The sequence below is a fragment of the Hemitrygon akajei genome, chromosome 9, assembly GCF_048418815.1.
Source record: "Hemitrygon akajei chromosome 9, sHemAka1.3, whole genome shotgun sequence".
NCBI classification, from domain to species: domain Eukaryota; kingdom Metazoa; phylum Chordata; class Chondrichthyes; order Myliobatiformes; family Dasyatidae; genus Hemitrygon; species Hemitrygon akajei.
Genome location: NC_133132.1, coordinates 17,377,984 through 17,401,375, shown reverse-complemented (window position 1 = coordinate 17,401,375; position 23,392 = coordinate 17,377,984). Strand labels below are relative to the sequence as shown.

The window sequence follows — 23,392 nt, the reverse complement described above, 5'->3', positions numbered from 1 at the left end:
GTCATTTAACCACGTCGTGTGGCTGCTACATCACGATGGTGGGATGTCTGCTGATGACCAGTCCACCACCCTGAGTGTGGCCGGTCTCACAGGGAGCAACAATCCATCTCATTATCTGGGAAGCTTCTGTCCACAGCATCACTATACGGACACGGTCCCACGGTACAGAATCCTCCAATGTCCCAATGTCTTCACATTTAGAAGTGTTGGAATCTGCCGGGGGGAAGGTGGGTTAATGTAGAGCAGGCTCGTCTATGGTGAGGCCTGTTACAATCGAACAGCCCTTCCCCGATGGCTTTAAGTTCTGGTAATGCCCTCCTTTACCATTTCCCCTTCCCTTTCCACTCTCACCTTATCTCCTTGCCCCCTCCCCCTTTGCCTCCCTCTGGTGTTCCCTCCCCCCACCTTTTCTTTCTTCCTCAGCTTCTGTCGATTTCACCAATTTGCTTCCCAGCTCTTTACTTCATCCCCCCACCCCTCAGGTTTCTCCTGTCACCTGGTGTTTCTCTCTCCCCTCACCTTTTCAATCTGACCCTCAGCTTTTTTCTCCAGTCCTGCCGAAGGGTTTTGGCCTGAAATGTCCACTGTGCTCTTTTACCTGTTGCTGCCTGGCCTGCTGAGTTCCTCCGGCATTTTGTGTGCGCTGCATCAAGTTCCAGTTCACCGTGATTCAGCCGTACACAGCACACATCTAAAATAAAACCATACCGGGTAAATTTCCGACTCACCCTCTCTAAAACTCCCACGTCTTTCCTATCAGGAGGAGACCCGACCTGAACACAAAATTCTCAGTGTCGTCTCACTGGACTTTGAGAGAGCTGTAACATCGTCTCGATAAAAGCCCCGAATAATGACGGCCAACACAGCGTAAACACCCGACCAGCTTCATTGTAAGGATGTGATTGTGCGGGCAGCGGGGAAAATATCCCTCCGGTGTTTGTCGATCTCGTACTGGAGATTCCGTATCACTTCACCCTGTCACTTTGTTTTGCCCCACGTCTTCATTATCCAGGTTCCCCAATTGCCTTTAATCAGATCTTCCTCCTCGTGAAACCCATTTAAAGTTTAAAGTACCTGTGTGTTCAGGTGGTGGAGTTATTAATTATGGACTGGGAGAGCCTCTACAGTTTCCCGCCCTGTCCTGCGGCTTTCTCGGGGGAATCTGCTGTTTGTCCCTCAGACGGGCTCCGTTTAAAGTTGTGACTCTGTGACTCTGTGCCTCTCCCTCCCGGAGTGTTCTGCCCAACCCCCAACAGTCCTCGGTATTGTTTTACCAAACCTGTTTGTCTGACTCGGCTGCAAGTCCTTACTGTTGCTAGGATACCAGCCTGTGTGTTTGTTTATTCCTCTCGAGGTATGTAAGGGATTCGCGTTTAGAAATACAATTGGACAGGGTGTTGGTGAGGCTGAATCGTAACATTGATTGTGGTTCAGGACCCCCGGTGTAAGAAAGTGAACAGTACATTAACATTGAACACGGTCCGACAGAGATTCGTTCTTCACAAACAAAAACAACTGAAACAATTCGCTCCAGACTATTTGGTGGTTAAGAAGAAGGTTTGCCGATTGTACCGAGCCGTACAAAATCCCAGTGGGACGTGAGTGTGAGTAGACGGAGAGATTCAGATGCAGAAAGAGACAACGTGGAAACACCCCACTGTCCGATTTACGGCAGGTACTGCTCATGGTCGTCGCGTTCAAGTGTAATTGTCATTCAGCCAGACTCCTGTGTGCGAGACGGCATAAGACCAAAAGTTAGAGGAGCAGAAGTAGGCCATTCGGCCGAGCAAGTCTGCTCTGCCATTGAATCATGGCAGATCCAATACTTCCAGTCATCCCAACTGACTGTGTGTGTGTGTGTGTGTGTGTGTGTGTGTGTGTGTGTGTGTGTGTGTGTGTGTGTGTGTGTGTGTGTGTGTGTGTGTGTGTGTGTGTGTGTGTGTGTGTGTGTGTGAGAGAGAGAGAGACTTGATTGATTCCGAAAGCAACTACAGTATCACAGTGGCATGACAAGTGCACAGATATAGAAATAATACACAAGATATAAGAAAGAGTAAAAATAAGTTCCCTTGAAGATAAGATTTACAACATTTACAAGTGACAGGTGATGACGAGATTTCCCAGTTCACACTGATAAGTTGGTGTTGCCTGCATCACCATAATTTTATGCAGCAACACAGACTGTCTGTGATAGCAGGCAGAGGTTAATAACAGTCTAACAGGCGGGGTGGGGGGCAGTAATCACTTCCTGGCTATAGGTTGACATTGTCAGTGCACAGTGAGACTGCAGGCTGATGACTGGGCAAAATGGCTGTCACCAGGCCAAGTTGCATCGTAAAGAGGGGAAAAAAATGGAAAAGGGCGAGTGCAGAACTGAAGGTGTTATATTTGAATGCACGCAGTATATCCAGAATAAGTCAGATGAACCTGCCGCACAGTTACAAGTTGGCATGTTTGATGACATGGGCATCACTGAATCATGGCTGAAGGAGGGTTATAGCTGGGAGCTCAACGTCCAAGGATACACATTCTGTCAAATGGACAGGCAGAGAGGGTGGCATTGCTCTGTTGGTTAAAAAAATGAAATCAAATCATTAGAAAGAGGTGACATAGGATGGGTAGTTTTGAATAATTGTGGATGGAGCTACGGAACTGCAGAGCTGAAAAGACCCTGATGGGAGTAATAAACAGGCCCTCAAACAGTAGTAAGCTTGTGGTCTACAAATTACAACGGGAGATAGAAAATGCACGTCAAAAGGGCAACGTTACAATAGTCATGGGGGATTTCAATATGCAGGTAGGCTGGGAAAATCAGGTTGGGCTCGATTACAGGAGGAGGAAGTTCTCGGATGCCTATGAGGCAGCTTTTCAAACACCTCGTGGTTGAGGCCACCAGGGGATGAGCAATCCTGCACTGGGTGTTTTATGATGAACCAGAATTGATCAGAGAGTTTAAGGTACAGGGACTCTTAGGGGAAAGTGATCATAAAATGATGGAATTTGAGATGGAAAGGTTTCTGCTCACATATCTCATTGTCTTATGGAGCAGCAGAATGATGGGCCAAAAGGCCTGTCTCTGTAGGTTTGTGACTGTGACTGACTCTGATGGCATACGAGCATTCCACTGATGGGCCGAATGTGTGTTCCTCTGCTGTTGTGTCTGTGACTGACCCTAATGGGACAGGAGATTCAGGGTGATGGGCCGAATGTGTGTTCCTCTGCTGTCCTGTCTGTGGTTCTCTCTGAGGAGCTGGAAACATCAGGGCGATGGAACAAAGGGTGTCCCATTGCTCTTGTGCCTGTGACTGACTCTCATGTCACAGGAATGGTAGGAAGCTTGTCCGAAGGGGTTTTCCTGTCTGTCTTGTCTGTGACTGACTCTAATGGAACAGGGACATCAGGGTGATGGTCCAAAGCTCTCTTCCGGTGCCATTGTGTATGTGACTGACTCTAATGGAACAGGGACATCAGGGTGATGGTCCAAAGCTCTCTTCCGGTGCCGTTGTGTATGTGACTGACTCTTATGGCACAGGAAAATCATGGCGATGGGCCGAAGGGCTTTTCCTGTACTGGCGGGTCTGTAACTGTCTCTAATGGGAGGGGAGTGTCAGGCTGATGGGCCAAAGTTGTGGTCCTGTGCTGTGGGTCTGAATTGACTCAAATGTTCCCTTGCTGTTGTGGCCATGACAGACACTGATGGGATAGTAGCAGCCTGGTGATGGGCTGAAGGTATGTTCCTGTACTGTCCTCTCTGTGGGTTTCTGTAATGGGATGGAAACATCAGGGTGATGGATCAGCATGGTTAGGATGATGGGCTGAAGGGGTGTACCAGTGCAGCTGTGTTTGTGACTCATTTTAATGGGACAGGATCATCAGGGTGATGGGCCGAAGGGGTGTTCCTATGTTGGCGTGCCTGTGACTGACTCTAATGGGACAGGAACGGTGGGATGATGGGCCGAATGTGTGTCCTTGTGCTGTTGCGAATGTGACTGACTCTTATGGGACAGGAAAATCAGAAAGACCACTTCCGCCCATCACGTGGCTTCCTATCTCAAAATTCGGCCCATCACCCTGATGTTCCTGTCCCATTATAGACAGTCACAGACACTACAGCACAGGAACACACATTCAGCCCATCATCCTTTTGTTCCTGTTCCATTAGACTCAGTCCCAGACATGGCAGCCCAGGAAACACCCTTTGGCCCATCACCCAGATGTTCCTGTCCCATTAGAGTCTGTCACACACGGCATCACACAATTGATGATGGAGATTATGAAAGGAAACAGGAGGTTTATCGTCAACTGCCAGATCAGGAAGAAGACCTGAAACCAAGTTAAGTGATGACTGGGGGTATATATACTACTGGAGTAGACATGCCAAGGTATCATCCTTGATAAAGATGGCACAGTTTGAGATTGAAACATCGGTTAAAATCGATACCTGTACCCAGCTAGCAGTCTGAGAGTTATTAATCTATGAATTAATTTGTCACTGTCTTTGGAATTTTCTTTAATTTATTATCAAAATGATAGATTTTTCAGGGGCTGTCTTTTACTACTTTTCCTTACACTTCTGAGCATTAATTCCTCACTTCGCATCATTTTTCAGCTCTTTATTGAGCTTGGATAATATTTGCATGTTTGTTTCTACTCTGAAACCTGGTGCCAAGGTCAATCATCATTTTTGACTCCCAGAAGAACCCTAAGGGTCAGAAATTAAACAGAGATCCAGCAGGAGAAATCAGACTCAATGGGCCGAATGGCCCTGTTCTACTCCTTTCTCTCAGGGCCATTTGGTCGATGAATTTGTGCAGCAACGTTGAGGATCTCTGACCATAAGAGACTGTGAGATACAGAACAGAATTCAGCCATTCGGCTGGTGATGGAGAGCGCTCGGTAAACATACTCCTTACACACTCAAACACTGTCTTGTCGCTCTGCTGTCCTTCAGCTGAATGTTCTCACTTCAGTGTCTTCCCCGGTGTATTTTATAAAGTGTTTTAAAACAGGTTGATATGATCGGATTGTCTTTGTGGTGTCTTTCCCAACATACGCGGTGGAATATTCAATAGGTAACGTGTAATTGTGTATATGTTGTTTGTGTAACCTCTTTAACCCCACCTGACTCTCGTTGTTTAGGGTGAATAGCCATCGACCCCCACCAAACAGTGTAAACGCTTGATGCGAATACGGTGTGAGACCCCCAGATATCAGCAGCAATACCAATATCAAACAATACACAAAGTGCAAGTAACAAAATATACTTTATAGCAACTCGTAATGATGGGTTAGTAGAAACAACTAAAAGAAAAGGCACCAAATGAGTTAATTTATCAGTCTTGCACACATAATATCCTAATACATTGGAGCTCATGCCTTCAATTCCATCCACAACGTCTGTCCAAGACTTCGGCCACCATCGGAACTGCCGAGGTACGGTATCTGCCACACTGAAACCGCGGTCCGTCCCCACACGTCCGTTCCCTCCGCTCTCCTCCCGAAAAAGCCCGCAATCCTCAGCTCAGCACACACACACGAGAGCGTAACATGACTTCCACTGGCTCGCAAACGAATACAATTTCCATTTTCACTCAGTATAACCCAAACATGCTGACACAGAGAACTCCTTACTCAGCAGTTAACAGTACGAGAAACCATTTTATTTTAACACTTCAGAGAAGCCATTTTGTAATAGGCAATTAACAGTTAACAGTCCATCTAATATTACTGAGAACCCTACATACGCGAAATGAAGCAACTGGATAAGAAAAACTTGGACGGGAACATGGATGAGAGGTGTATGGAGGGATACGGGCCAGGTGCAGGTCAGTGAGACTAGGCAGAAAAGTGGTTCGGCACAGCCAAGGAGGGCCAAAAGATCTGTTTCTGTGCTGTAATGTTCTATGGATACTTGCAATATTATCTGATGTTTGGGCGCGAGGCGAGGTTGCCCATTGACCTTTGTTTTCGGACTGGGGGGGGGGGGGTGAACTTACTGCCAAAGACTTATCTGAAGTATGTGTCTGACATGAGAAGAGAGTTGAAAAGGTTGAAGTAGCTGAGGTCGCGGCTGCCCAGCAGAATCAGGGGAATAAGAGAAGGGATGATCAAAAGGTGAGGTTCTCCCAAATCCTGACGGGAGACACAGTCCTCATAAGGGATTTGGAGCTATCTGGAAAGCATAAGTTGGCTGACCGCTGGGCGGCTATGCCCTGTGTGGTGGAGAGTCAGATGCCAAACCTACCAGTTTTCCGGGTGAAAACTGAGGAGGGGAATGGGCCTGTCAAGATTCTCCATCGGAACCACCTGTTGCCCCAGGGGCACGAGGTGCAGGTAGACCCAGAGCCCGAGTTGGAGCCTACAGCTAGTAAGTGGAAATGCAGGGGGACTACCGGGTCCCCAACAGAAAAGGTTAGGCCAGCCCCCACCCCTGAGAGGGATACCGATTCAGAGGATGAGGACCTGTACGTGTGGTATATGATGCCTTTCGCTAACTCCCCAGTGACTGAGGAAGAGACTCCCGACCCTTCTCCTGCTGAGTGAGGTGAAGTCGGCGGAGCTATCTGTGGGCAGCCTGGGTTACAGCAGGAGAACTAGGAGACCACCGGATAGGTTGGCCTATGTAACGCCAGGGAAATGGTGCGATCGCTACCATTTGGGGAGCTACAGTATGTCACTGCCTTTTGCACCTGGATTGGGCTTTGTGTTTTGCAGGAACGGTTGGCGAATTATCTCAATAGATAGATAGATAGATACATACATACTTTATTCATCCCCATGGGGAAATTCAACTTTTTTCCAATGTCCCATACACTTGTAGCAAAACTAATTACATACAATACTTAACTCAGTAAAAAAAAAATATGATATGCATCTAAATCACTATCTCAAAAAGCATTAATAATAGCTTTTAAAAAGTTCTTAAGTCCTGGCGGTAGAATTGTAAAGCCTAATGGCATTGGGGAGTATTGACCTCTTCATCCTGTCTGAGGAGCATTGCATTGATAGTAACCTGTCGCTGAAACTGCTTCTCTGTCTCTGGATGGTGCTATGTAGAGGATGTTCAGAGTGATCCATAATTGACCGTAGCCTACTCAGCGCCCTTCGCTCAGCTACCGATGTTAAACTCTCCAGTACTTTGCCCACGACAGAGCCCGCCTTCCTTACCAGCTTATTAAGACGTGAGGCGTCCCTCTTCTTAATGCTTCCTCCCCAACACGCCACCACGAAGAAGAGGGCGCTCTCCACAACTGACCTATAGAACATCTTCAGCATCTCACTACAGACATTGAATGGCGCCAACCTTCTTAGGAATGTCATGAGGACATGACTAAATTTGTTGCGGGGAGAGCGTAACATGCTGTAAGAATTCACTGCTAATGTAATGGCTTCTCTGTAACGTTTCACTGCTGAGGTAATGGTTTCTCTGTAGCAGCAATGTTTGGGTTATGGCTGGAGATAACAGGACTATGGTATGCATGTTAGCCAATCAGGATTTTGTTGCTCTGTCTTGTGAATCTTGAAGGAGATTTTTCATGGGCTTTTTCCGGGGAGAGATGAGGAGAGAAGACGCGAATGGAGAGATTTGGTGGACTGCTGGACGGGGTGGACTTGGAGCGAGGGTCCAAAGGGTGGCCACGATTGGAGGAGATCGATGGTGGATGATCGACTTATCAGTGAGCTCCAACTTTGCGCAAGGACTGTTTTATAAGATTGGGCCTTTTTTTTGCTTCTTTACTAACCATACAGTCTAAGTAAGAATTATAAAGCTCAATTGTTTAATCGCATATTGTGTACTGTTTGTTATTTCATACTGATTTGTAACAGGACACATCACTAGGCATCCACACAAATGAGTTTTCTCAAGTTTGGCCGGGCCACGGGTTATCACCCCCTAGATTAAGCCGCTACCCGACACGAGAGTTGCACAGCAAAAGAGAGTGGAAAATTTGATGATTAGGAATCTTAAAATCCAACAAAAGACAACTAAAAAGGTGATAAGAAGTGAAAAAGATGAAATATGAGGGCAAACTAGCCAAGTTGTTTTTTTCAGTTCTATAGAGAGTAAAGGGGAGGTGAGTGTTGATTTTGGACAAGTGGAAAACGATGCTGGTGAGGTAGCAATCGAGGATGGTGAAATGGCAGATGAACTTTGCATGAATAGTTTGCATTAATCTTCACTGTGGAAGACACTAGCAGTGTGCCAGAGGTCGCTGAGTGTCAGGGAGCAGGATTGTAAATAGCCATTGCTATTACAACGGAAAATGTGCTAGACAAATTCAAAAGTCATCAGGCGGATAAGTCACCCCGGCCAGATGGATGACCCCCCACCCCAGAGTCCAGAGAGAGATTACTTAAGAGATATCGGATTTATCTTTCAATCTTCAATCACTTAATTCTGGAGTGGTCCCAGAGAACTGGAAAACTGCAAATATCACTCCACCATTTAAGAAGGGAGGAGGGGAAAAGATAGGAAGTTGTAGGCCAGTTAGCCTAACCTCGGTGGTTGGGAAAGTGTTGGAGTCTATTATTAAGGATGAAGTTTCAGGGTACTTGGAAACAATGATAAAATAAGTCAAAGTCAGCATAGTGTCTTGCCCGACAAATCTGTTAGAGTTCTTTGAGGAAGTGAACAAAACACGGGCAGTGGATGCCATTTACTTGGATTTTCAGGAGGCCTTTGACAAGATGCCACATGAGAAGCTGCTTGACAGGATAAAATCATTTGGTGTTACAGGAAAATTAATGACACAGATGGAGGAATGGCTGACAGGCAGGAGGCAGCAAGTGGGAATAAAGGGTTCAGGTTGGCTACCAGTGACGAGTAATGTTCATCAGGCGTCAGTATTTGGACCAGTACTTTTCACATTGTTTGGCAACAATTTAGATAGATGGAATTGATGTGTTTGTGGCAGAGTTTGCGGATGATACAAAGATAGGTGGAGGGGCAGGCAAAACGTATGGTATTGGGAAAGCTGTGATAATGCAGTTTGGTAAAAGGAAGTAGAGTGCAGAATATTATCTAAATGGGGAGAAAATTCAAATATCAGAGGCTCAGATGGATTTAGCAAGACCTGTAAAGGTTAATTTACAGGTTGTGTTTGTGGTGAGGAAGGCAAATGCAATGTTGGCATTTATTTCAAGAGGAATAGAATATAAAAGCAAGGACAAAATGCTGAGACTTTATTAGAAACTAATCTGGCCAGAGTTGGAGTATTGTCAACAGTTTTGGGTCCCATATGTCAGAAAGGATGTGTTGTCACTGGAGAGAGTCCAGAGGAGGTTCACCAGGATAATTCTGGGAATGAAGGGGTAAAAATACAAGGAGCATTTGCAGCTTTGAGTCTGTGCTCACTGGAATGAAACCTACCGAGTGTTGAAAGGACTCGATAGAGTGGATGTTGAGAGGATGTTTCCAATGGTGGGAACATCCAGATTAAGATGGCACAGCCTCAAATTTGAGTGGTTAAATTTTTCAATCAGAGGTGAGGAGGAATTTTATTTTAGCCAGAGAGGAGTGAATCTGCATAATGCTCTGCCCCAGACTGCGGTGGAGGCCAAGTCTGTGGGTATATTTAAGGTGGAATTTGATAGTTTCCTGATCCATCAGGCCATCAAAGGATATGGCGAGAAGGCAGCTGTATAGGATTGAGTGGCCTAATTCTGCTCCTCTGTCTTATGGTGTTATTAAGATTCATCCTGACCCCAGTCAGCCCCATCCCCACTTGTCCTATTTAACCTGTCAGCCTGCGGGTGGACATTAGGACCGGGGGGAGCTCAGGATCTCTGCCCCACGGCTGCTGCTGAATCCACAATGTTTCTGGTTGATTGACAGATGCAGTAAACACGTTAAAATTTATGGATTGATAATTCCCATCTTGTGTTTATTTCACTCTCTGCTCATTTATATTTACAGGGACTTTAATCCTGACGCTGGCCCCAGGACCCGAAACGGTTACATACCCGGAGCGGAACCGGAGCAGATTCTCAGCCACTGGTTTTCATCAACAGTCGCAAAGAAAGGGTAAAGTTTCTCTGTGAATTTATTCCCAGTGAAGGTGTGGAGATGGGATTTGGTCTCCGCGTTGTAAAATGAAACTGTTCCGGACTCGTAACTGAGATAAACTCCCACCCTCCCTGGGATGGAACCTACAGAGAGATGGGACACGGGGGAGGTGAGAACATGGATCAGGTCACCATCATCATAATCCCGCTTGATCACATTATCATAATTATCATCCCTCTCGGTAACGTCATCATAATCATCCTGCTCGATCCTGTTATCATAATAATCCTCCTGCTCAATCCTGTTATCATAATAATCCTCCTGCTCGATCCTGTTATCATAATAATCCTCCTGCTCAATCCTGTTATCATAATAATCATCCTGCTCGATCCTGTTATCATAATAATCCTCCTGCTCGATCCTGTTATCATCATAATCCTCCTGCTCGATCCTGTTATCATAATAATCCTCCTGCTCGATCCTGTTATCATAATAATCATCCTGCTCGATCCTGTTATCATAATAATCCTCCTGCTCGATCCTGTTGTCATAATAATCATCTCGCTCGTACATGTCATCATGATCATCCTTCTCGATTCTGTCATCATAATAATCGTCTTCATAATTATCATCCCAGTTGTTCACGTCATCATAATAGTCATCCCGCTCTATCACGTGATAACTCCGCCTGATGATCCAGAATCCAGTCTCCGGAGTCGGTTTGACTGCTCTCTTACTTTGCACAGACTCTGCGGCGACTCCCAGCCACCAGCCCCGATTCCCTGCCACCTCCACCTCCCAGTAATGTCTCCCTGATGTGAATCCCTCGGATCCCAACACACATTCCCAGTCTGTAAATCTCTTCCTGGTGTCAGGGAGATTTCTCTGCATCCTGGTCCATCTGACACTCTTCCGATCCTCAGACACCTCAAGAAATGGATGCGCCGTTTCCACATCCAGGATGACAGAGACTGGGGGGAGAAGCAAAGAATTAGTGAGTCCCTGGGGACGAGGGGGAGACTCGGACAGCGTGGCCCCTGAGACTGGGGGCGAGACTCAGGCAGCGCGGCTCCTGTAACTGGGGTAGAGGCCGCTGGGCCTCAGGCGTAGACAGGAGGCTGACAGAAACCGTTTCTGGGGTTTTATCCAACTACAGCTGATGAACAAACAAGGCTTTTCTGCCGGACCGAGAGTGGATTTTTCCCGATCAGACACACACAAAATGCTGGTGGAACTCAGCAGGACAGACAGCATGTGTGGAGAGAGATGGACAGTAACCTTTACAGATCAACATCTTCCCTCAAGAATAGAAATAAATAGGAGAGATAGCCAGTAGATGTGGGTGTGGGGGAGCGATAGATTAAAATGGGACTGGTTGGGTGAATGGATTTAAACAGGAGGTCACAGAGGCTCTTTGGCCCAACTTTTTTGTACCGACCAGCTTGCTTTAATGAGCTCATCCCATTTGCCCATTATTCCTTTCCACCTTTCTTATCTACGTACCTGCCAAAATGTATTTTAAAATATTGTCACTATATCCAACTCTACAATTGATCGAGGGCCTGGTGTAAACAGAGATAACCCTCTTCCCTGTCCTGTCCATTACATCATGAATTTTAGTGTCATCCACAAAACTATTATGTCACCTGCATTCTCACCCAAATGATCAATATGAATGACAAAGAAACGCGGCCCCAGCACCGACCTCTGCAGGTCACAGGCCTCCAGCCCTCCGTGTTTAAGAGACACTTGGACAGACACTTCAATAGGCAAGGTACAGAGGGAGACTGACCTAATGCTGCCCAATGGGATGAATGTAGATGGGTAAACAGGTCAGCACAAAGGAGATGGGCAAAAGGACACATTTCTATGCTGTACGATGAAAGGCTCTGTGACTTTAAGTGAACTGAATGACTGAGACACCACCACCACCCCCCAACCGCACCCCCCCCGGTACAGAGAGTTCCAAAGAGACAACGACCCCTGTCCCTTGACTCCTCAGACACGGAAACATACTCTTTGCATCCTGCCTGTTGAGCCCTGAAATAATTTTGTGTGTCCCTGAGATCTCATCTCATTCTTCAGAACAGAGAACATAGAACGGTACAGCACACAACCAGGCCTGTTCATTCAATCATGAGGAAATCTGCAGATGCTGGAAATTCAAGCAACACACACAAAATGCTGGTGGAACGCAGCAGGCCAGGCAGCATCTATAGGGAGAAGCGCTGTCGACTTTTCGGGCCAAAACGAAACGTTGACAGTGCTTCTCCTTATAGATGCTGCCTGGCTTGCTGCGTTCCACCAGCATTTTGTGTGTGTTGCTTTTCATTCAATGTTAGCATTCGTTTGTGAGTGTGAAGTGTGAAGTGGGGGAGTGTGGAGGGTTGAGACAGTCAAGGAGGTGATAATGGGAATCAGCAGGGGAGAGATGAATGGCAGATTGAACCAGAACCAGGAGTTGGAGGGGTGGAAAGCTCATGGGTGAACTGTGTGTGTGTGGACGTAATGAGAAGGTGGAGCGGGACCCAGATAGAAACATAAAAATTTAGAAAACCTACAGCACTATAGGGGCCCTTCAACCCACAAAGTTGTGCCGATCATGTCCCTACCTTAGAAATTACTCGGGTTACCCACAGCCCTCTATTTTCCTAAGCTCCATGTACCTATCCAAAAGCCTCTTAAAAGACCCTACCATAGCCGCCTCCACCACCATTTCCGAAAGCCCATTCCACGCACTCACCACTCTCTGAGTATAAAACTTACCCCTGACATCTCCTCTGTACCTACTCCTCAGCCCCTTAAACCTGTGCCCGCTTGTGGCAGCCATTTCAACCCTGGGAAAAAGCCTCTGACTATCCACATGATCAACGCCTTTCATCATCTCATACACCTCTATCAGGTCACCTCTCATCCTCCGTCGCTCCAAGGAGAAAAGGCCGAGTTCACTCAACCTATTCTCATAAGGCATGCTCCCCAATCCAGGCAACATCCTTGTAAATCTCCTCTGCACCCTTTATATAGCTTCCACATCCTTCCTGTAGTGAGGTGACCAGAACTGAGCACAGTACTCCAGATGGGGTCTGACCAGGGTCCTATATAGCTGCAACATGACCTCTTGGCTCCTAAATTCAATTCCACGATTGAAGAAGGCCAATACACCGTATGCTTTTTTAACCACAGAGTAAACCTGCGCAGCTGCTTTGAGCGTCCTATGGACTTGGACCCCAAGATCCCGCTGATCCTCCACACTGCCAAGAGCCTTACCATTAATACTATATTCTGCCATCATATTTGACCTACCAAAGTGAAACACTTCACACTTATCTGGGTTGAACTCCATCTGCCACTTCTCAGCCCTGTTTTGCATCCTATCAACGTCCTGCTGTAACCACTGACAGCCCTCCACACTATCCACAACACCTTCAACCTTTGTGTCATCAGCCAATTTACTAACCTATCACTCCACTTCATTTATAATAATCATGAAGAGTAGGGATCCCAGAACAGATCCCTGACGCACACCACTGGTCACTGACTTCAATGCAGAAAATGACCTGTCTACAACCACTCTTTGCCTTCAGTTGGCAAGCCAGTTCTGGATCCACAAAGCAATGTCCCCTTGGATCCCATGCCTCCTTACTTTCTCAATAAGACTTGCATGGGGTACCTTATCAAATGCCTTGCTGAAATCCATATACACTACATCTACTGCTCTTCCTTCATCAATGTGTTCAGTCACATCCTCAAAAAACTCAATCAGGCTCGTAAGGCACGACCTGCCCTTGACAAAGCCATGCTGACTATTCCTAATCATATTATACCTCAGGATCCTGATACTGCATCTTAGGATCTTCTCCATCAACTTCCCTGTCTCATTGGAACATACTTATGCAGAGCTCCACACAAATATAGAAACTTAGAAAACCTACAGCACAGTACAGGCCATTCGGCCCAAAACGTTGTGCCAAACATGTCCCTACCTTTGAAATTGCTAGACTTTCCGATAGCCCTCCATTGTTCTAAGCTCCATGTACCTATCTAAAAGTCTCTTAAAAGGTCCTATCGTATTCGCCTCCACCACCGTTGCCAGCAGCCCATTCCATGCCCTCACCACTCTGAGTAACAAACTTACCCTTGACATCTCCTCTGTACCTACTCCCCAGCACCATAAACCTGTGTCCTCTTGTGGCAGGCATTTCAGCCCTAGGAAAAAGCCTCTGACTATCCACCCAATCACTGCCCCTCATCATCGTATACACCTCTATCAGGTCACCACTCATCCTCCTTCGCTCCAAGGAGAAAAGGCCGAGTTCACTCAACCTATTCTCATAAGGCATGATCCCCAATCCAGGCAACATCCTTGTAAATCACCTCTGCACCCTTTCTATGATTTCCACATCCTTCCTGAAGTGAAGCGACCAGAACTGAGCTCAGTACTCCAGCTGGGCTCCCAAATTCCAGGCCAACACACCGCACGCTCTCCCAACCACACAGTCAACCCGAGCAGCTGCTCCGAGCGTCCTATGGACTCGGAGCCAATACCCCTCTGATCCTCCACATTGCCAAGAGTCCCAGCACCAACACTACATTTCGCTATCACCCCCGACCCATGAAAATGAACCACCTCACATCCATCTGGGCTGAACTCCATCCGCCACCTCCCAGCCCAGTCCCACATCACATCAACGTCCCGCTGCAACCCTTGACAGCGCTCCACACCATCCACAACAGCCCCCGACCCCCGTGCCTTCAGCGCACACACCAACACATCCCTCCACTTCCCCATCTACACCATCCACAACAGCCCCCAACACCCATGCATCAGCACACACACCAACCCATCCCTCCACTTCCCCATCTACAACAGCCCCCAACACCCATGCATCAGCACACACACCAACCCATCCCTTCACTTCCCCATCTACATCAGCCCCCAACACCCATGCATCAGCACACACACCAACCCATCCCTCCACTTCCCCATCTACATCAGCCCCCAACACCCATGCATCAGCACACACACCAACCCATCCCTCCACTTCCCCATCTACATCAGCCCCCAACACCCATGCATCAGCACACACACCAACCCATCCCTCCACTTCCCCATCTACAACAGCCCCCAACACCCATGCCTTCAGCACACACACCAACCCATCCCTCCACTTCCCCATCTACATCAGCCCCCAACACCCATGCATCAGCACACACACCAACCCACCCCTCCACTTCCCCATCCACAACAGCCCCCAACACCCATGCCTTCAGCACACACACCAACCCATCCCTCCACTTCCCCATCTACAACAGCCCCCAACACCCATGCATCAGCACACACACCAACCCATCCCTCCACTTCCCCATCCACAACAGCCCCCAACACCCATGCCTTCAGCACACACACCAACCCATCCCTCCACTTCCCCATCTACAACAGCCCCCAACACCCATGCATCAGCACACACACCAACCCATCCCTCCACTTCCCCATCTACAACAGCCCCCAACACCCATGCCTTCAGCACACACACCAACCCATCCCTCCACTTCCCCATCCACAACAGCCCCCAACACCCATGCCTTCAGCACACACACCAACCCATCCCTCCACTTCCCCATCTACACCATCCACAACAGCCCCTAACCCCCGTGCCTTCAGCACACACAGCAACCCATCCCTCCACTTCCCCATCCACAAAAATCACGAAGGGTAAGGGTCCCAGAACAGATCCCTGCAGCACACCACTGGTCACCGACCTCCATGCTGAACACGACCCGTCCACAACCACTCTTTGCCTTCCGTGGGCAAGCCAGCCCTGGATCCAGAAAGCAGTGTCCCCTTGGATCCCACACCTCCCCACTCTCCTAATAAGCCTTGATATCCCAAATATCCCCTGAACATTTAGCACATTTCTTCCGTACCTTTCCCTGAGACCATCTGTTCCCAACTTAAGCTTCCAAGTTCCTGCCTGATGGCCTCATAATTCCCCTTACTCCAATAACTTGTCTGTTCCTTTCTCTGTCCAATGCTATTGTAAAGGAGATAGAATTATGATCACTATCTCCAAAATTCTCTCCCACTGAGAGATCTGACTCCTGACCAGGTTCATTTCCCAATACCAAATCAAGTACAGCCTCTCCTCTTGTAGACTTATCTACATACTGTCAAGAAAGCTTCCTGAACACACGTAACAAACTCGACCCCATCTAAACACCTTGCCAATCAATATTTGTGAAATTAAAATCTCCCACCTTGACAACTCTTATTATTACACCTTTCCAGGGTATTTTTTCCCATCTGCTCCTCGATATCCCTGTTACTATTGGGCGGCCTATAACAAAAACCCAGTAGAGTTATTGACCCCTTCCTGTTCCTAACCTTCACCCACAGTGACTCCATAGACAATCCCTCCATGGCGTCCACCTTTTCTGCAGCTGTGACACTATCTCTAGATGAGAGAGCGTGGATCAGCACTTGGAGATATGATGTGGTGGCCATCACAGAGACTTGGATGGCTCAGGGACAGGAATGGTTACTTCAAGTTCCCAGTTTTAGATGTTTCAGAAAGGACAGGGAGGGAGGAAAAAGAGGTGGGGCTGTGGCACTATCAGAGACAGCGTCACAGCTGCAGAAAAGCTGGACACCATGGAGGGAGTTGTCTGGAGGGCCTGTATTGTGCCATCGGTCTTCTATGTTTTTTTAAAATGTTTTTAAAGGAATCCTTGCTGTATTTTGCCTATTTTATCCTGTGCCTCCATGTACCCAAATGCTCATGCTTAGTAATGGACTCCAACATCTTACCAAGAACCCCACTTCCATGACAACTATTTCACTGAAGTCAGATGAACTCACCCATAATTTCCTTTCCTCAGCCACTCTCCCTTTTTGAAGAATAAAGTGATCTTTGCAATTTTCCAGTCCTATTGAATGATTCCAGAATCTAGTGAATCTTGAAAAATCATTACTAATGCCTCCACATTCTCTTTAGTGACCTCCTTCTGAACACTTGTCCATCTGCTCCAAATGATTTATCTCCCTTCAGACTTTTCATCTTCACACGCACTTTGTACTTAGTAATAGCAACAATACTTATTTCTGTCCCCTGACACAATCACATTTCTGCTATCTTCCACAGTGAGGATAGACACAAAAAACTTGATACGTACATCTGCCATGTCTTTGGCTCCCATTTCTACGTCTCCAGTGTCACTGTCTGGAGTTCTGATATCTACTCTTCCCACTCTTTTACTCTATATATTTGAAAAAAAAACATGTTGTATCATCTTGTGTATTGCTGGCTAGCTTTCCCTTGTGTCTCATCTTTTCTCTCCTTAGGGCTTTTTAGTTGTTTTCTGTCGGTTATCAGAACCTCCTCCATCCTCCAACTTCCTACTAATTTTTGCAATGTGATATGCCCTCTTTTGCTTTTATGCTGTCTTTGAATTCCCTTGTCAGACAAGGTTACATCATACTTTGAATATTTCTTCATCTTTGGTATGTATCTATCCTGTGCCTTCTGAATTGCCACCAGAAACTTGAGCCTTTGTTGTTTTGCCATCATCCTGGCTTGAATCCCTTTCCAATCTACATTGCTCAGCTCCTCCCTCTGGTCTTTTATTTCTACAACTGATTTTATCTTCTCCCTCCGAATTCCATCATTTTAAGATCACTGCTTCATTTGCCCTAAGTGCTCTAATCAAATCTGGTTGATTACACAAATCCCAGTCCAGAATTGCATTTTTATTTTGTACCCCATATCCTGGCTACTATTTGGAGGCCTGTCTTTTTAGACTTACTGCTTCTTAACTCTACCCAGAATGATTCTACATCTTCCAAAGTCACCACTCTTGAAGTATTTGATTTGATTTTCTACCAGCAGAGACTCCCCAGCTCCTTTGCCTACCTGTCTGTCCTTTGAATACAAGATGTATTCTTGAATGTTGAGCTTTAAGCCATGATCTTCTTTCAGCCACAATTCAGTGACGCCAGCAACATTGCTCCTGCCAATCTCTCCCTGCGGTGTACATTATTCCGTATATTGGTGCATTCGAATGTAACACCTTCAGTCCTGTATTCATCAGCTTATTCGACACTGTCCACAGGAACTTAAGCAACGTCTTTGATGTTGATGATAGACCACACTTCAGGTAAATATCATTGTGTGTGTGTGTTGATTGTAATAAACGTCAATGGTGTGTGTGCACATTGAATTATTTGTATGTTACAGTGTGTCATCACATGTCTGGTGTGTGTTGACAGTATGTGAGTTGTTTAAAATCAATAAATAAATGTGTCTGAAGAGAATGTTTTCCAGGTTACTGAGGGAAATAACAATGTATATTGCTGAGACTCTGACCACAATCTGCCAGTACTCCTTGTGTGTGTGTGAGAGAGAGAGAGAGGAAGCTTTGACAGGTCAGTTATGCTGTGTGTGCTTCTCCCAAGATGAAATCCTGATGGAGGCCAATGCTGGTTGTTGTGTCCTGGCTAAGTCTCGCATTGCTTCAAAGTGGTGGTTTGAAAACAACAGTGAGACCTGCAAGATCAGCAGGTAGCCGACCTGACTGAATCAGACAGATCAGACCGGGTGAGCGGCACACTAAGGACTTGTGTATTTTTCTGATAAACTTGCTGACCACTCTGATACCCACTTTTATTCCCTTCAATATCATGAACCCAGTATTAATTTCCCAGCTACTGTGGTGGGATTCAAACTCGTGTCAGTGTGTTAAAGTGTGCCTGGGATGAGTACGCAGTGGTCCCGTGTATTGGTTGTATTGTGGCCCTGTGCTGGTGTGTTCAGAGCTCTGACATCTCCAGCTGGACATGTGACAGTGATGCCTCCCAGTCTGTCAGTTTCATGTGGAATAAATTTCAGTTCAGCCTTCAGCTCATTATTACAGCCAATCTCTGCTTCAAATTATAGCGTAATTGTTGTAATTTTACCTCCATTCATGCCATCAAGTGTTTCTCTCAGCATTGTGATCAACAAGTAGGGGTTAACGAATTTTTCAACCGGTAGGGCCTCATCTGTCACTGACAATTTCTGGACATCATAAGGAATTCTATAAATAATAAACTGCTCGTTATAAACTGCAATACTGAACTATCTTACAAATTCATACAGGGTTTCGGTAAAGAGCATGTCCTACCTCCTGTTCAGATGAGCTTTCTCCTGAAATAAATAAAAACACAAATATGAATAGACTTGGACTTACTGTTCACATCCAAATGAAAATTCCCACTCCCACAGTCACTCACACACACGAACAACACAGAACCTCGGGGTAAATTAGACCATTACTGAGAGGATGAAACCTACATGAAAGACAGGACAAGTTGTGCATTTTTATCTGGATATGACGTCAGGGTGATAAGGGAGTAGTTTAAGATCAGTGATAGATTTGATTGTGTGTAGGTGGAGAAACTCTCTATTTATGGGGAGACTTGTGGGGAGATGAAATTCCAGATGGATTTTAATAAATCCTATAAGAAATTTAGTGAAGGGGATGTGGAACTCACTGCCACAGGAGTAGTTGAGGTGGAACAGCAGAGATTGAATGTAATGGGGAATCTGGATAAACACACGACGGACCTGGATAAACACACAGGGCACTGTTGCTTGGTGTGGTGAGAAGGTGGGAGGAGACTTGTGCAGTTACCAAATTGATAGGCAAAGATGGACCAAATGGCATGTTTATGATGGGAAGTGGGATATAACCCCATGTAAAATTTATCTGAAAAATTAAAGAGACAGTAAAAGATTTCCTAATCTGACGGAAACCGGATAGAGAGTCCGATATGTGGGTCACAGTCTTTGTTCTCACTGATTGACAGACACTCACACCCACCGCACCAGACACACTCACAGCCTCTGACTGGAACAGGGTGTTAATGGGAGCTTTAGAGGATATTTAATGTGGTAATTAAGGAGATAATCAGCAGCTCTGTGTTATGATCAGAGTAAGTCATTTCACAGAAGATTGAATTCTGTCCTGGGATGTACAGAAGTTGTGGAAGTCCAGTTCTGGGACAACAACCTTGAATATTTGCATCAGTTGTCTGGTGAGGAACAGTTTACTGCCATTTGTAAATGATGTGTGGAGGAACAACGTATCTGTTTTCTGTCTGCATTGCATTCTGTGTTGTGTGTTTATGGGAACTAGTCACGTGAGTGGGGGCGTGGTAAGAGGGAAGGGAATAAGTTCATACTTTGTTTTGGGCAGTTTTGTGCTGGGGACAGACGGATGTCATACCTTTGGTTGACCACTCAGTTGCAGCTTAATTTACGATAATTACCCTGAGGTTTCATTGCTTCGAGATTGTATGTTGCTAATGAACGATGGAATACGTATCTTGGACATTTTGGAACATCATTATTGGAGTGATTGGAGAGCGCGTCATCCAAGCATAACAATCTCTGCAAGTTCGCCAGCAGCGGCAATTGATCTGTCAGAATTGGCCGCTGTGCTGTGTTTATTTCAAATATACCACTGTTCAGTTATTCTCCTTTGACAGAAACAAATTGAAATATAATTGCTCACCTTGAGAAATAACACATCATCTTTTTGATCCATCTGTTCCTTTAACTTTGAAATTTCCTCCTGAATAAGCCTTATATTCTCTTGAATCTCTTGAAGATTTTTCTCCATTGGATTTAGAATCCTTGCCTCTTCTTCCTTGATAACCCTGAGTGAGCTCTGCTCTTTCTCAGTGATAATCTGGCGCAGTGCAGCAAACTGGGATGTGATGTGGGACTGAACACTGTGTGACTGTTCCTGTCGAATGAAACATGAAGATTAATTTACTGTATTGCTGTGTTGTATTTCCTTATGACATTAAGGTGACCATTTGGTCCATTAAAGTCCACGTTAATTCTGAGAGCATTCCCATCAACCCTATTCCCGCACGTTTTCCTGAAACTTATTTTTCCTCATTGACTCATTAACTCACACCTTATTCATATACGCCATCCTCCACCTTCATAGGGTTTATTGCAATTAACCATTCATCCATCATGTCCTTGGGATGTGTCTGGAACTGTCATGGTCAGAGGGAGAACATGCAAACTCCACAAAGACAGCACCAGAGGTCAGGATCGAACCCAGGTCACTGGAGCTGCGATAGTCTGCTATTCTACATTAAATGGAATAAAACTATACAGTAATATCAGAAATTCTGCTCAGGAAGCCTCACCCGAACTCTGGAAATCTTCTCTTTCTGCTGCTGCTCCTTATCCTGGAAGTCTGAATACTTTTTTGTGAGAGAGTCTAAGGAAGGTTTCAGCTGATCCTGGAAGTCAGAGAGTGAAAGAAATAGAAACAGACATGCATCAGAAGAAACAGGTGATCAAACCCGATTATCACACAAAATGCTGGAGGAACACAGTGAGTCAGGCAGCATCTATGCAGGGGAAATAAACTGTCGACGTTTCAGGATGAGGCCCTTCATCAGGACTGGGAAGGAATGGGGCAGAAGCCCGAATAAAAAGGTTGGGGATGAGAACCAGGTGATGGGTGAGACAGCGTGAGGGGGAACGTGGGGGAGGGTGATGAAATGAGAAGCTGAGAGGGAAGAGGCAAAGAGCTGGAGAATATGTACACAACGCTGGAAGAACTCAGCAGGTCAGGCAGCATCCGTGAGAAAAGAGTAGCCAACCTTTCGGGCCGAGATCCTTCATCAGGAATGGGGGGGGGGGGGAAGAGACGGTGGAAGCCCAGTAATAGAGATAGGGGAGGGGGTAGGGCCTAGAGGCGCCAGGTGGAAAACCTATCAGAGGAAAGATAAAGGGGGGAGGGGGAGGGGATAAGCATGAAAGAACTGTAGAGATAAAGAAGCAGATAAAGTTAGTTAAACTGTAAAGTTAAAGTTAGAGATAAAGTTGAAAGGGGAGAGAGGCAGAGAGGGACCTGGGGAAGGGGGAGGGAATTACCGGAAATTGGAGAATTCAATGTTCATACCACCAGGCTGGAGGCTACTCAGACGGTAGATGAGGTGTTGCTCCTCCAACCTGAGTTTGGCCTCATCATGGCAGTACAGGAGGCCATGTATGGACATAACTAGATGGGAATGAGAGGCAGAGTTGAAGCGGGTGGCAACCGGAAGGTCCTGTCTATTGTGACGGACGGAGTGTAGGTGCTCGACGAAGTGGTCCCCCAATCTGCGTCGGGTTTCGCCGATGTAGAGGAGGCCGCACCGGGAGCACCGGATGCAACAGACGACTCCAGCAGACTCGCAGGTGAAGTGTTGCCTCACCCGGAATGGTGGTAAGGGGGAGGTGGAGAACCTAATAGGAGAGGACGATCGACCATGGGAGAAACGGGAGGAATTGGGGACCTGAATGGTGACGAGGGAGGAGGTGTATGAGTCAGCAGTAACACTCCTCTCGCTTGCAGTTGTAGCCAGGAGGGAGATCAGTGGAGAGGAGGGCGTGGATAAGGGAGTTACGTAGAGAACGAGTTGTGCTGAGGGAGGGAAAGATGAGCTTTCTGGTGGAATCCCGTTGGGAAAGCGAAAGGTGCGGAAAATACGTTGGTTATTGAGGCTCAAAATCAAATTCTGGTTAGTTTTACCTTGTAGATTTTAACAGCTTCTTTAATTGGCTTGAAGCGGTGCTTTCTGTGTTTCTGCGCATCTCTACAGATCAGACAGATCAGTGTCTTGTCCGTTTCACAAAACAGTTTCAGTTCTTCCTCATGTTCCTCGCAGTGACGTTTACTTTCCTTCCCTTTCGGATTCAGGCTTAGATTTCGAGCTTTTTCAGCCAGATTTGCTAAGGCCCAACTCACCCTGAGGGTGCGGTGAGCAAACACCTCTCTACATTCCGGGCAGGAGTTTCGCACATCCCTTTCCCAACACCGTGTGATACAAGACCGACAGAAGTTGTGCCCGCACTCCAGTATAACCGGATCGGTGAAGAAATCCAGGCAGATGGAACAAATTACCTCCTCGGTTAAACTCTCGACCTGTCCTTTCGAAGCCATGTTAACTCCCAGCACTTCCTGATTCAGAATGCTTTCACTTTCTGAGAGCTGCTGTACCCTGCAGTACCGCGATTTCCCACTAGAGGCGCTGCAGTCTCAGGGAAGGAATATCAAACACAAAGTGCACCCTGAGTTCATCCAGCTAGTTTGTACGTCTGGGAATGAACATTATGTTGCTGTTCAGTGTTCAGTGGGAAGGATTCGCGGTAATGTCCATTCTCAGGGTGAGTCCGGAAACTCGATTAACAGGTGAAAACTCGGCCATGGACTGCCCAAGCCCGGCTGCAAAAAGAAAAGGGTTGGACATGGGGCTAGCAACCCCATCCCGTAAAAACCCAGTGAGACAGAAAAATCAACTGAATCTTCAAAGGACTCATCCCGGGGATTGGAAGGACCTCC

The 23,392-nt window shown here is 46.5% G+C and overlaps 1 protein-coding gene and 1 long non-coding RNA gene across 3 annotated transcripts; one reads left to right on the top strand and one right to left on the bottom strand.

The window, feature by feature from the left end:
* Nucleotides 1-1,393: 1,393 nt before the first annotated feature.
* LOC140732888 (uncharacterized) lies at nt 1,394-19,198 on the top strand. Of its 2 annotated transcripts, XR_012100181.1 has the most exons (4): nt 1,394-1,675; nt 9,917-10,024; nt 17,980-18,157; nt 18,456-19,198. It is a non-coding gene; the product is annotated as an uncharacterized lncRNA (long non-coding RNA). The 2 variants fall into 2 exon arrangements; XR_012100180.1 differs by having other exon boundaries at nt 17,980-19,198.
* Nucleotides 5,281-23,006, bottom strand: LOC140732887 (E3 ubiquitin-protein ligase TRIM11-like). Its single transcript, XM_073055551.1, has 6 exons — nt 22,583-23,006; nt 21,207-21,302; nt 20,555-20,788; nt 19,163-19,185; nt 18,957-19,075; nt 5,281-10,977 (listed from the first exon to the last, which is right to left on the bottom strand). The coding sequence occupies exons 1-6, from the start codon at nt 22,991-22,993 to the stop codon at nt 9,956-9,958; spliced, it is 1,905 nt and encodes a 634-aa protein (XP_072911652.1). The 5' UTR covers nt 22,994-23,006; the 3' UTR covers nt 5,281-9,955.
* Between the last annotated feature and the right edge of the window lie 386 nt (nt 23,007-23,392).

Coding starts and splice junctions, on each gene's coding strand:
- LOC140732887 (XM_073055551.1), bottom strand. CDS start 22,993: ATGGCTTCGAAAGGACAGGTCGAGAGTTTAACCGAGGAGGTAATTTGT. Junction 19,186..20,554: donor ATGATGTGTTATTTCTCAAG/GTGAGCAATTAT, acceptor TATTTATTTCAG/GAGAAAGCTCATCTGAACAG. Junction 10,978..18,956: donor ACTTGATGGCATGAATGGAG/GTAAAATTACAA, acceptor TTCTCCCCCCAG/TCTCTGTCATCCTGGATGTG.